Source organism: Pleurodeles waltl, chromosome 6 (genome assembly GCF_031143425.1).
Source record: "Pleurodeles waltl isolate 20211129_DDA chromosome 6, aPleWal1.hap1.20221129, whole genome shotgun sequence".
NCBI classification, from domain to species: Eukaryota; Metazoa; Chordata; class Amphibia; order Caudata; family Salamandridae; genus Pleurodeles; species Pleurodeles waltl.
The window spans coordinates 367100932-367115657 of record NC_090445.1 but is presented as its reverse complement, the minus strand read 5'-3'; the positions used below and the strand labels follow the sequence as shown (position 1 = coordinate 367115657).

General features: G+C 48.1%; 1 protein-coding gene across 1 annotated transcript in view; it reads right to left on the bottom strand.

Moving 5' to 3' along the window:
- The window catches only part of SUPT16H (SPT16 homolog, facilitates chromatin remodeling subunit), a 263510-nt gene that overhangs the window by 105407 nt on the left and 143377 nt on the right, over window positions 1-14726 (bottom strand). Inside the window, exons 14-17 of the mRNA XM_069238275.1 lie at window positions 13802-13955; window positions 12993-13120; window positions 12085-12220; window positions 11847-11973 (exon numbers count right to left, since the gene is read on the bottom strand). Coding sequence (XP_069094376.1) covers window positions 11847-11973; window positions 12085-12220; window positions 12993-13120; window positions 13802-13955 — 545 coding nt within the window. The remainder of the gene's footprint in view (window positions 1-11846; window positions 11974-12084; window positions 12221-12992; window positions 13121-13801; window positions 13956-14726) is intronic.

Below are 14726 nucleotides of genomic sequence, written 5' to 3'. Positions count from 1 at the left end.
GCACAAAGAGGGTGTACCCACCCTCAGGGCTAGTAGCCATTGGCTACTAACCCCCCAGACCTAAACACGCCCTTAAATTTAGTATTTAAGGGCTACCCTGAACCCTAGAAAATTAGATTCCTGCAACTACAAGAAGAAGGACTGCCTAGCTGAAAACCCCTGCAGAGGAAGACCAGAAGACGACAACTGCCTTGGCTCCAGAAACTCACCGGCCTGTCTCCTGCCTTCCAAAGATCCTGCTCCAGCGACGCCTTCCAAAGGGACCAGCGACCTCGACATCCTCTGAGGACTGCCCCTGCTTCGAAAAGACAAGAAACTCCCGAGGACAGCGGACCTGCTCCAAGACAAGCTGCAACTGTGTTTCCAGCAGCTTTAAAGAACCCTGCAAGCTCCCCGCAAGAAGCGTGAGACTTGCAACACTGCACCCGGCGACCCCGACTCGGCTGGTGGCGATCCAACACCTCAGGAGGGACCCCAGGACTACTCTGATACTGTGAGTACCAAAACCTGTCCCCCCTGAGCCCCCACAGCGCCGCCTGCAGAGGGAATCCCGAGGCTTCCCCTGACCGCGACTCTTTGAACCTAAAGTCCCGACGCCTGGGAGAGACCCTGCACCCGCAGCCCCCAGGACCTGAAGGACCGGACTTTCACTGGAGAAGTGACCCCCAGGAGTCCCTCGCCCTTGCCCAAGTGGAGGTTTCCCCGAGGAATCCCCCCCTTGCCTGCCTGCAGCGCTGAAGAGATCCCGAGATCTCTCATAGACTAACATTGCGAACCCGACGCCTGTTCCTACACTGCACCCGGCCGCCCCCGCGCTGCTGAGGGTGACATTTCTGTGTGGACTTGTGTCCCCCCCGGTGCCCTACAAAACCCCCCTGGTCTGCCCTCCGAAAACGCGGGTACTTACCTGCAAGCAGACCGGAACCGGGGCACCCCCTTCTCTCCATTCTAGCCTATGTGTTTTGGGCACCACTTTGAACTCTGCACCTGACCGGCCCGGAGCTGCTGGTGTGGTGACTTTGGGGTTGCTCTGAACCCCCAACGGTGGGCTACCTTGGACCAAGAACTAAGCCCTGTAAGTGTCTTACTTACCTGGTTAACCTAACAAATACTTACCTCCCCTAGGAACTGTGAAAATTGCACTAAGTGTCCACTTTTAAAACAGCTATTTGCGAATAACTTGAAAAGTATACATGCAATTTTGATGATTTGAAGTTCCTAAAGTACTTACCTGCAATACCTTTCGAATGAGATATTACATGTAGAATTTGAACCTGTGGTTCTTAAAATAAACCAAGAAAAGATATTTTTCTATATAAAAACCTATTGGCTGGATTTGTCTTTGAGTGTGTGTACCTCATTTATTGTCTATGTGTATGTACAACAAATGCTTAACACTACTCCTTGGATAAGCCTACTGCTCGACCACACTACCACAAAATAGAGCATTAGTATTATCTATTTTTACCACTATTTTACCTCTAAGGGGAACCCTTGGACTCTGTGCATGCTATTCCTTACTTTGAAATAGCACATACAGAGCCAACTTCCTACACAAGTACATAGTCCACTATGTCCTGTTTAGGCTCATGGAGAGGTCTCTCCCAGCCTTCTTTAACAAGGGCAAGTGGTCCCCTTACAGGATGACCAAACAGAAGTTCAAAGGGTGAGAATCCTACTCCCTTCTGTGGCACCTCTCTGTAAGCGAAAAGCAGACATGGCAAGAGGACATCCCATCTCCTTTTGAGTTTTTCTGGGAGCCCCATGATCATGCCTTTTAATGTCTTGTTGAATCTCTCAACCAAGCCATTAGTTTGTGGATGGTATGGTGTAGTGAATTTATAAGTCACTCCACACTCATTCCACATGTGCTTTAGGTATGCTGACATGAAGTTGGTACCTCTGTCAGACACCACCTCCTTAGGGAAACCCACTCTGGTAAAGATACCAATGAGGGCCTTGGCTACTGCAGGGGCAGTAGTCGACCTAAGGGGAATAGCTTCAGGATACCTGGTAGCATGATCCACTACTACCAGGATATACATATTTCCTGAGGCTGTGGGAGGTTCTAGTGGACCAACTATGTCCACACCCACTCTTTCAAAGGGAACCCCCACCACTGGAAGTGGAATGAGGGGGGCCTTTGGATGCCCACCTGTCTTACCACTGGCTTGACAGGTGGGGCAGGAGAGGCAAAACTCCTTAACCATGTTGGACATATTGGGCCAGTAGAAGTGGTTGACTAACCTCTCCCACGTCTTGGTTTGTCCCAAATGTCCAGCAAGGGGAATGTCATGGGCCAATGTTAGGATGAACTCTCTGAACAGCTGAGGCACTACCACTCTCCTAGTGGCACCAGGTTTGGGGTCTCTGGCCTCAGTGTACAGGAGTCCATCTTCCCAATAGACCCTATGCGTTCCATTTTTCTTGCCTTTGGACTCTTCAGCAGCTTGCTGCCTAAGGCCTTCAAGAGAGGGACAGGTTTCTTGTCCCTTACACAGCTCCTCCCTTGAGGGTCCCCCTGGGCCTAAGAGCTCAACCTGGTAAGGTTCAAGCTCCAAAGGCTCAGCTCCCTCAGAGGGCAGAACTTCTTCCTGAGAAGAGAGGTTCCCTTTCTTTGGCTGTGTTGCAGTTGGTTTCCCAACTGACTTTCCTTTCCTCTTGGTAGGCTGGGCCATTCTTCCAGACTCCAGCTCTACTTGTTCACCCTGTGCCTTGCACTGTGCTCTTGTTTTCACACACACCAGTTCAGGGATACCCAGCATTGCTGCATGGGTTTTTAGTTCTACCTCAGCCCATGCTGAGGACTCCAGGTCATTTCCAAGCAGACAGTCCACTGGGATATTTGAGGAGACCACCACCTGTTTCAGGCCATTGACCCCTCCCCATTCTAAAGTAACCATTGCCATGGGATGTACTTTTTTCTGATTGTCAGCGTTGGTGACTGTGTAAGTTTTTCCAGTCAGGTATTGGCCAGGGGAAACCAGTTTCTCTGTCACCATGGTGACACTGGCACCTGTATCCCTCAGGCCCTCTATTCTAGTCCCATTAATTAAGAGTTGCTGTCTGTATTTTTGCATGTTAGGCGGCCAGACAGCTAGTGTGGCTAAATCCACCCCACCCTCAGAAACTAGAGTAGCTTCAGTGTGGACCCTGATTTGCTCTGGGCACACTGTTGATCCCACTTGGAGACTAGCCATACCAGTGTTACCTGGATGGGAGTTTGGAGTGGAACCTTTCTTGGGACAGGCCTTGTCTCCAGTTTGGTGTCCATGCTGTTTACAGCTATGACACCAGGCCTTTTTGGGATCAAAGTTTTTACCCTTGTACCCATTGTTTTGTGAAGAGGCTCTGGGCCCACCCTCCTGTGCAGGTTTTTGGGGGCCTGTAGAAGACTCTTTACTATTTTTAGTTTTGGTTGTCTCATCACCCTTCCCCTGGGGAGTCTTTGTGACCCCTTTCTTTTGGTCACCCCCTGTTGAAGTCTTGGACACCCTTGTCTTGACCCAATGGTCCGCCTTCTTTCCCAATTCTTGGGGAGAAATTGGTCCTAGGTCTACCAGATGCTGATGCAGTTTATCATTGAAACAATTACTTAACAGGTGTTCTTTCACAAATAAATTGTACAGCCCATCATAATTATTTACACCACTGCCTTGAATCCAACCATCTAGTGTTTTCACTGAGTAGTCTACAAAGTCAACCCAGGTCTGGCTCGAGGATTTTTGAGCCCCCCTGAATCTAATCCTATACTCCTCAGTGGAGAATCCAAAGCCCTCAATCAGGGTACCCTTCATGAGGTCATAAGATTCTGCATCTTGTCCAGAGAGTGTGAGGAGTCTATCCCTACACTTTCCTGTGAACATTTCCCAAAGGAGAGCACCCCAGTGAGATCTGTTCACTTTTCTGGTTACACAAGCCCTCTCAAAAGCTGTGAACCATTTGGTGATGTCATCACCATCTTCATATTTAGTTACAATCCCTTTAGGGATTTTCAACATGTCAGGAGAATCTCTGACCCTATTTATGTTGCTGCCACCATTGATGGGTCCTAGGCCCATCTCTTGTCTTTCCCTCTCTATGGCTAGGATCTGTCTTTCCAAAGCCAATCTTTTGGCCATCCTGGCTAACTGGATGTCCTCTTCACTGGGGCTATCCTCAGTGATTTCAGAGGTGTTGGTCTCTCCTGTGAGGGAACCAGCATCTCTGACTATTATTTTAGGAGTCAGGGTTTGAGGGACCCTGTTCTCCCTAGATAGGACTGGTAGGGGGGAATTTTCCTCCAAGTCACTATCCTCTTCCTCTGAGTTGCCACCCTCAGAGGGGTTGGCCTTTTCAAACTCTGCCAAAAGCTCCTGGAGCTGTATTTTGGTAGGTTTGGGGCCCATTGTTATTTTCTTTATTTTACAGAGTGACCTTAGCTCCCTCATCTTAAGATGGAGGTAAGGTGTGGTGTCGAGTTCCACCACAGTCACATCTGTGCTAGACATTTTGCTTCTAAAAGTTGGAATACTTTTTAAGAATCTACAACTGGTTCTAGAATCTAATTCAAACTTTTACAAACTTTTAAACTCTAAAAGAAATGCTAAACAGGATCTAACACAAGGCCCTAGCAGGTCTTTTAAGAATTTAGAAAACTTTTCAAATTGCAAAAATCAATTTCTAATGACAATTTTGGAATTTGTCGTGTGATCAGGTATTGGCTGAGTAGTCCAGCAAATGCAAAGTCTTGTACCCCACCGCTGATCCACCAATGTAGGAAGTTGGCTCTGTATGTGCTATTTCAAAGTAAGGAATAGCATGCACAGAGTCCAAGGGTTCCCCTTAGAGGTAAAATAGTGGTAAAAAGAGATAATACTAATGCTCTATTTTGTGGTAGTGTGGTCGAGCAGTAGGCTTATCCAAGGAGTAGTGTTAAGCATTTGTTGTACATACACATAGACAATAAATGAGGTACACACACTCAGAGACAAATCCAGCCAATAGGTTTTGTATAGAAAAATATCTTTTCTTAGTTTATTTTAAGAACCACAGGTTCAAATTCTACATGTAATATCTCATTCGAAAGGTATTGCAGGTAAGTACTTTAGGAACTTCAAATCATCAAAATTGCATGTATACTTTTCAAGTTATTCACAAATAGCTGTTTTAAAAGTGGACACTTAGTGCAATTTTCACAGTTCCTAGGTGTAAGGAAATGCCTCCTTGGCATGGTTGCCCCCTGACTTTTTGCCTTTGCTGATGCTATGTTTACAATTGAAAGTGTGCTGAGGCCTGCTAACCAGGCCCCAGCACCAGTGTTCTTTCCCTAACCTGTACTTTTGTATCCACAATTGGCAGACCCTGGCATCCAGATAAGTCCCTTGTAACTGGTACTTCTAGTACCAAGGGCCCTGATGCCAAGGAAGGTCTCTAAGGGCTGCAGCATGTCTTATGCCACCCTGGAGACCTCTCACTCAGCACAGACACACTGCTTGCCAGCTTGTGTGTGCTAGTGAGGACAAAACGAGTAAGTCGACATGGCACTCCCCTCATAAGTAAGTATTTGTTAGGTTAACCAGGTAAGTAAGACACTTACAGGGCTCAGTTCTTGGTCCAAGGTAGCCCACCGTTGGGGGTTCAGAGCAACCCCAAAGTCACCACACCAGCAGCTCAGGGCTGGTCAGGTGCAGAGTTCAAAGTGGTGCCCAAAACACATAGGCTAGAATGGAGAGAAGGGGGTGCCCCGGTTCCGGTCTGCTTGCAGGTAAGTACCCGCGTCTTCGGAGGGCAGACCAGGGGGGTTTTGTAGGGCACCGGGGGGGGACACAAGTCCACACAGAAATTTTACCCTCAGCAGCGCGGGGGCGGCCGGGTGCAGTGTAGAAACAAGCGTCGGGTTCGCAATGTTAGTCTATGAGAGATCTCGGGATCTCTTCAGCGCTGCAGACAGGCAAGGGGGGGATTCCTCGGGGAAACCTCCACTTGGGCAAGGGAGAGGGACTCCTGGGGGTCACTTCTCCAGTGAAAGTCCGGTCCTTTAGGTCCTGGGGGCTGCGGGTGCAGGGTCTCTCCCAGGCGTCGGGACTTTAGGTTCAAAGAGTCGCGGTCAGGGGAAGCCTCGGGATTCCCTCTGCAGGCGGCGCTGTGGGGGCTCAGGGGGGACAGGTTTTTGTACTCACAGTCTTAGAGTAGTCCTGGGGTCCCTCCTGAGGTGTTGGATCGCCACCAGCCGAGTCGGGGTCGCCGGGTGCAGTGTTGCAAGTCTCACGCTTCTTGCGGGGAGCTTGCAGGGTTCTTTAAAGCTGCTGGAAACAAAGTTGCAGCTTTTCTTGGAGCAGGTCCGCTGTCCTCGGGAGTTTCTTGTCTTTTCGAAGCAGGGGCAGTCCTCAGAGGATGTCGAGGTCGCTGGTCCCTTCGGAAGGCGTCGCTGGAGCAGGATCTTTGGAAGGCAGGAGACAGGCCGGTGAGTTTCTGGAGCCAAGGCAGTTGTCGTCTTCTGGTCTTCCTCTGCAGGGGTTTTTCAGCTAGGCAGTCCTTCTTCTTGTAGTTGCAGGAATCTAATTTTCTAGGGTTCAGGGTAGCCCTTAAATACTAAATTTAAGGGCGTGTTTAGGTCTGGGGGGTTAGTAGCCAATGGCTACTAGCCCTGAGGGTGGGTACACCCTCTTTGTGCCTCCTCCCAAGGGGAGGGGGTCACAATCCTAACCCTATTGGGGGAATCCTCCATCTGCAAGATGGAGGATTTCTAAAAGTTAGAGTCACTTCAGCTCAGGACACCTTAGGGGCTGTCCTGACTGGCCAGTGACTCCTCCTTGTTTTTCTCATTATTTTCTCCGGCCTTGCCGCCAAAAGTGGGGCCTGGCCGGAGGGGGCGGGCAACTCCACTAGCTGGAGTGTCCTGCTGGGTTGGCACAAAGGAGGTGAGCCTTTGAGGCTCACCGCCAGGTGTGACAATTCCGTGCTTGGGGGAGGTGTTAGCATCTCCACCCAGTGCAGGCTTTGTTACTGGCCTCAGAGTGACAAAGGCACTCTCCCCATGGGGCCAGCAACATGTCTCGGTTTGTGGCAGGCTGCTAAAACTAGTCAGCCTACACAGATAGTCGGTTAAGTTTCAGGGGGCACCTCTAAGGTGCCCTCTGGGGTGTATTTTACAATAAAATGTACACTGGCATCAGTGTGCATTTATTGTGCTGAGAAGTTTGATACCAAACTTCCCAGTTTTCAGTGTAGCCATTATGGTGCTGTGGAGTTCGTGTTTGACAAACTCCCAGACCATATACTCTTATGGCTACCCTGCACTTACAATGTCTAAGGTTTTGTTTAGACACTGTAGGGGTACCATGCTCATGCACTGGTACCCTCACCTATGGTATAGTGCACCCTGCATTAGGGCTGTAAGGCCTGCTAGAGGGGTGTCTTACCTATACTGCATAGGCAGTGAGAGGCTGGCATGGCACCCTGAGGGGAGTGCCATGTCGACTTACTCGTTTTGTCCTCACTAGCACACACAAGCTGGCAAGCAGTGTGTCTGTGCTGAGTGAGAGGTCTCCAGGGTGGCATAAGACATGCTGCAGCCCTTAGAGACCTTCCTTGGCATCAGGGCCCTTGGTACTAGAAGTACCAGTTACAAGGGACTTATCTGGATGCCAGGGTCTGCCAATTGTGGATACAAAAGTACAGGTTAGGGAAAGAACACTGGTGCTGGGGCCTGGTTAGCAGGCCTCAGCACACTTTCAATTGTAAACATAGCATCAGCAAAGGCAAAAAGTCAGGGGGCAACCATGCCAAGGAGGCATTTCCTTACAGTAGCCATAAGAGTATATGGTCTGGGAGTCTGTTTTACACGAACTCCACAGCACCATAATGGCTACACTGAAAACTGGGAAGTTTGGTATCAAACTTCTCAGCACAATAAATGCACACTGATGCCAGTGTACATTTTATTGCAAAACACACCCCAGAGGGCACCTTAGAGGTGCCCCCTGAAACTTAACCGACTGTCTGTGTAGGCTGACTAGTTCCAGCAGCCTGCCACACCAGAGACATGTTGCTGGCCCCATGGGGAGAGTGCCTTTGTCACTCTGAGGCCAGTAACAAAGCCTGCACTGGGTGGAGATGCTAACACCTCCCCGAGGCAGGAGCTGTAACACCTGGCGGTGAGCCTCAAAGGCTCACCCCTTTGTCACAGCACAGCAGGGCACTCCAGCTTAGTGGAGTTGCCCGCCCCCTCCGGCCACGGCCCCCACTTTTGGCGGCAAGGCTGGAGGGAACAAAGAAAGCAACAAGGAGGAGTCACTGGCCCCTAAGGTGTCCTGAGCTGAAGTGACTAACTTTTAGAAATCCTCCATCTTGCAGATGGAGGATTCCCCCAATAGGATTAGGGATGTGACCCCCTCCCCTTGGGAGGAGGCACAAAGAGGGTGTACTCACCCTCAGGGCTAGTAGCCATTGGCTACTAACCCCCCAGACCTAAACACGCCCTTAAATTTAGTATTTAAGGGCTCTCCCTGAACCTAGAAACTAGATTCCTGCAACTACAAGAAGAAGGACTGCTGAGCTGAAAGACCCCTGCAGAGGAAGACCAGAAGACACCAACTGCCTTGGCCCCAGACTTACCGGCCTGTCTCCTGCCTTCCAAAGAACCCTGCTCCAGCAACGCTTTCCAAGGGACCAGCGACCTCTGAATCCTCCGAGGACTGCCCTGCTTCGAAAAAGACAAGAAACTCCTGAGGACAGCGGCACTGTTCCAAAAGAACTGCAACTTTGTTACAAGGAGCAGATTTAAAGACCCCTGCAACTCCCCGCAAGAAGCGTGAGACTTGCAACACTGCACCTGGCGACCCCGACTCGACTGGTGGAGAACAACCAACTCAGGGAGGACCCTCCGGCGACTCTACCACGGAGTAACCAAAGTTGTCCCCCCTGAGCCCCCACAGCGACGCCTGCAGATGGAATCCCCAGGCTCCCCCTGACCGCGACTGTCTGAACTCCATTTCCCGACGGCTGGAAAAGACCCTGCACCCGCAGCCCCCAGCCCCTAAAGAAACGGAACTTCTGTGCAGGAGTGACCCTCAGGAGGCCCTCTCCCTTGCCCAGGTGGTGGCTACCCCGAGGAGCCCCCCCCTTGCCTGCCTGCGACGCTGAAGAGATCCCTTGATCTCTCATTGACTTCCATTGAAAACCCGACGCATGTTTGCACACTGCACCCGGCCGCCCCCGCGCTGCTGAGGGTGTACTTTCTGTGCTGACTTGTCCCCCCCCCGGTGCCCTACAAAACCCCCCTGGTCTGCCCTCCGAAGACGCGGGTACTTACCTGCTGGCAGACTGGAACCGGGGCACCCCCTTCTCTCCATTGAAGCCTATGTGTTTTGGGCACCTCTTTGACCTTTGCACCTGACCGGCCCTGAGCTGCTGGTGTGATAACTTTGGGGTTGCTCTGAACCCCCAAAGGTGGGCTACCTTGGACCAAAAACTGAAAACTGTAAGTGACTTACTTACCTGTTGAAACTAACAATAACTTACCTCCCCCAGGAACTGTGAAAATTGCACTGTGTCCACTTTTACAACAGCTTATTGTGTTTTATGTAAAAAGTATACATACTAAAGTAATGATTCAACGTTCCTAGAGTACTTACCTGCAATACCTTTCAAAAGAGCTATTACATGTAAAATTTGAACCTGTGGTTCTTAAAATAAACCAAGAAAAGATATTTTTCTATAACAAAACCTATTGGCTGGATTTGTCTCTGAGTGTGTGTACCTCATTTATTGTCTATGTGTATGTACAACAAATGCTTAACACTACTCCTTGGATAAGCCTACTGCTCGACCACACTACCACAAAATAGAGCATTAGTATTATCTCTTTTTACCACTATTTTACCTCTAAGGGGAACCCTTGGACTCTGTGCATGCTATTCCTTACTTTGAAATAGCACATACAGAGCCAACTTCCTACACACCTGCACTGAGGTTCGGTTCCTTCTGGTCCAGGGGGCTGCGGGTGCAGTGCTTGGCCCAGGAGGCGGGTCCCTTGTTACAGGCAGTCTGGGTCAGGGGGAGCCTCTGGATCCTCTCTGCAGGTGTCGCTGTGGCGGTCCAGGGGGGTCATCTCGGGCTACTCACGGGGTCGCAGTCGCCGAGGTCCTTCCTGTGGGGTTTGCTTTCTGGATCTCAAGCCGGGGGGGCGTCAGGTGCAGAGGGTGAAGTCTCAAGCTTCCGGCAGGAAGCGTGAAGTTCTTTAAAAGTTGCAAAGTTGTTGTTGAAGTTGAGCAGAGCCGCTGCTCATGGGAGTTTCTTGGTTCTTTGGTTCAGGGCAGTCCTCTGAGGCTTCAGAGGTCACTGGTCACCGTCAGATGCATGGCTGGTTGCAGGTTTTCAAATCAGGAGATAGGCCGGTAGGGCTGGGGCCAAAGCAGTTGTCTTCAGTCTTCTCTGCAGGGCTTGTAGATCAGCAGTCCTTTGTTCAGGTTGCAGGAATCTGATTTCCTGGGTTCTGGGTCGCCCCTAAATACTGAATATAGGGGTGTGTTTAGGTCTGGGGGGCAGTAGCCAATGGCTACTGTCTTTGAGGGTAGCTACACCCTCTTTGTGCCTCCTCCCTGAGGGGGGACACATCCCTATTCCTATGGGGAATACTCCAAAACCAAGATGGAGGATTTCTAAAGGCAGGGGTCACCTCAGCTCAGGGCACCTTAGGGACTGTCCTGACTGGTGGGTGACTCCTCCTTGTTTTTCTCATTATCTCCTCTGGACTTGTGTCAACTTTCATGTTTGACAAACTCTCAGACCATATACTCTTATGGCTACCCTGCACTTACAATGTATAAGATTTTGCATAGACACTGTAGGGGCACAGTGCTCATGCACATATGCCCTCACCTGTGGTATAGTGCACCCTGCCTTAGGGATGTTAGGCCTGCTAGAGGGGTGACTTACCTATGCCACAGGCAGTGTGAGGTTGGCATGGCACTCTGAGGGGAGTGCCATGTCGACTTAGTTATTTTATCCCCACCAACACACAAGCTGTGAGGCAGTGTGCATGTGCTTAGGGAGGGGTCCCCAGGGTGGCATAATACATGCTGCAGCCCTTAGAGACCTTCCCTGGCATCAGGGCCCTTGGTACCAGGGGTACCAGTTACAAGGGACTTACTTGAGTGCCAGGGTTGTTCCAATTGTGGAAGCAAAGGTTCAGTTTAGCGAAAGAACACCAATGCTGGGGCCTGGTTAGCAGGGTCCCAGCACACTTTCAATCATAACTGGCATCAGCAAAAGGCAAAAAGCCAGTGGGTAACAATGCCAAGGAGTCATTTCCTTACATACAAAATTTAGATCTTTTACGGGAATGAGCACTGGGGACCTGTTTGGCAGGAACCCAGTGACCCTCAGTTGAAGAACCTCAGTACCAGTGAGCCAAAGCTTTTTGTTTGGGGGGGGGGAGGGCGCACTTTCATACAGCATTCATGAGATAGAAGAAAAAACCGCAGACATGGATCATTTAAGGCTCAACTGAGGTTTACTGAAGATTCTTCAAGGGAGGAAAGTAACATATGGAACACATCCACGAAGAGATAGTAAATAGCTAAGGACATGAAACATTTTTGCAAGACCGCTCTAAAAAATATTTATCCCAGGTGAACGAACTGCCATGTTCTTCATTCTAGCACTTTGTTGTAAATTAGATTTTAGGCACTTCATAAATTAAACTGATTGGTTGACTGGTGAACAGAAATAAAAAGATAGCCCCAGATAAATATCGGCACGATAGTCCGAATGGACCATGCGATGTCTGGCCATGTGCTTCACATATCAAAGGTTTCAGAAACTAGAGTGGAATGGGGCGTCAATCACTCCCAATTACTCACCATTGACATGGGCTTCCAAGGAACCCTGCATCCGTTTCTGAGCGATGTTGGGTCGGATGTACAAGTCCTTAAGCTTGGGGTTACTGCGGTTCATGTTGATTACCAACGAGTCTTGTTTCACAATGCCCTGTAAGAAACCAATATATACATGAAATAATAGTGGTCCACCTTTTAGCTGGACCCAACAGATTACTGTCTAACAGGCCTGCATAACCGACTGGTCAATACTTTTCCGCACCTCCTTCTCTTTCTCCTCTGCCTCTCGTGTCTTATAGCGCTTCTGCACTTCTTTTATGATGCGGAAGGCATTTTGGAGATTTGTGGAAGGAACCGTTGTCTCTCCGGGGACTTTCATGTTGGAGGCCCGGTATGTTCTGGACAAAGTAGAGAAAATTAAGAAACAAATGAAAAATATAAGATAAAGGTAACAGAATAAGAAATTACTTCTACACATGTGATGGGGAAATGTTTTTGGAGCCCCAGATGTAAAAAGTAGCAGGTGTTTCACCCTAATACCACCAAGTGAAATGCAATCATTCCGTAAAAAGGTAACCAGAAACCACTAGTCTCCTATTCTGCTGCAACATGCGCAGTTTCACCCTTGTAACAGTTTGGTTAAGAATTTGTGCACCTTGAGACAGAGGATGAGATCATCAGTGCAATAAAGTCCAAGTCAGTCCCCTAGCAACTTCGCTATCTGAGAATGCAGCTTTACTGCTGGGGTACTGTGTGCAGTACCATTACTAGATTGCTTAGGAGCATATAAACTGGGCTCACCCAGGATTATACTTCACTACATGAATGTCCCCACAACAATAATGTGGGCCTGTGTCCCTCTACAAGGCCTGTGGTATCTGCAGAAAGACTACTCCTTTCTGTGAAATAGTACATTGGTGTGACCGAGGTCCCTTCACCAAGTCGTTCAGTTCCTTGGGATCCTGCTCTACTGCAGCGGAGGCACTAAGCACATTTTACAAATTAGGCACTGAGTGACTTATATCATTCTGCAATACATCAATAATATATATCAAACTCTAATACATCAATAATATATATCAAACTCTACAAGGTGTGGTTGACTCCTTTCACGGCTCTCTATCCAACCTTTCACAACTCCACGTAATTTAGTTGGTTGTGAAGCCTTACATTTCTTTGACGAAGGTGGCATCTGGATTTGGGAAGATGTTCCCCTCATTCCTGCCGAGAGCACTACCGGGACAGAAGAAATTGATGCGGAGGTAGGTGTAGTCACCCTCAACAGACATGCTGATATTCTGTATAATGAAAAAGAATGAAAAAAAGTACATGAAAAAAATGTCAAAGGAAAGCAAAAAATAAAAAAGACAAACGTAAAAAATGTATTAAAAACAGCCCTGTGGCCGGATCCAAAGCAAATGGGATCCATGCAGAAGCCCCTTGCATTCTGAAAAATTACACCAGAGGCAAAGGATTACACTTTTTAAGCGCAGCCTCAACAGCAAAACCACTATTAGGAGGTGAAGATGCTGTGTTTTCTTTAAAGAGAAAATACAACCTTGATGGCTAAAATGAACAAACACCATATTTCAAGTTACAGTATTATCCTTTGGTCTATAAGCATTTTGGGCCCCCTTTGTCACACCATATAAACTCAAACCAGCGTCAAAAACAAAAGATTAAAACACAAAATAATTGCATTTAAATAATTTAAAAAACTATTTAAAAAACAGACTGGGTCATTATTTTACTATGCTGCATCAGTTTAGGAGCTAGAATGAAAACGGCTTTTTAAAGAAAAACATTGGTATGCTTTGCCTTCTTTAAAAAAATCTGATGTAGGACATTCCCCAACAGACGTATGTATTAGGTGTCATTAATTACCATTAAGCATTGCCACAAAAGGATGCTCCAATGTCACATCAATTCCTAACACAGGGCTGCCCTATAGGACATCTATAAAGAAGGCCCAGCCGTACCTTGATGGTGGCAATGTGAAATGGTGTAGAGATGCCAAACACTGGCATGACGACAGTCTCATACTTCTTGTCAATAAAGATCTTCATTTCGCGGATTTCTGGTTCCTTTGGCATCAGTGAGGCATTCCGATAGGAGACATTCGACTTGCGTGCTCTGCAGAAGATTTGAATAGGGTCAAAAAATTCCATGCCTCACCTTATTCCCATGTTCCCTGCCAGTCTCCCACAAGATAAAACTGTGGGGCCACAACTGGCATTTGCAAGCCAAATCACAACACAAGACAAACGGATGCCAGTTACCAATACCACGGCAAAAGGCATATGTACAGTAAACTAATGGGAAATAACTTGCAGGACACAATCGAACATAAAAACTGTTTATAACTAGTGAAATGTAAGATCCCAGTTTTCTGCTTTTAAAAACTAACTTGTTAACATTTAAGGTAAACTCTGCTTTAGTACTGGACAAAACGACTATATCTATGGTTAAAACGATCCAGCACAAAGTAAACACACAACAATGCTGGTATTTTATCAGTACTGTTTATATAGGAAAGCTAAGTTACTGAGACAGCTACAACTATAAATACGAGAAAATATTGGAAAAGCCAAATATATTTCAGATATATTTCAGAGGGCCATTTAGCCATTATTTCACTTGAAATGTAGAGACGAAAACAGACTATTTCAACTGACTCAACATTGCAGAAAAAAAGTAAAGCTTCCTAAAGGTGTAGACATTACCCGCATTGGTATTGTGAAACCCAAGGAGCACGTTCATACTAACCCTCAGCAGAAAGCATACGAGCTCAAGCTGGCCAGAAGAACCCTGGATCACTCCCTCAACGATATGAAAGAACAGTCTGCTTGTGAACTGTACAAGATACTCTGGCAGGCCTAATCACTGATGGCAAAAACACAAGTC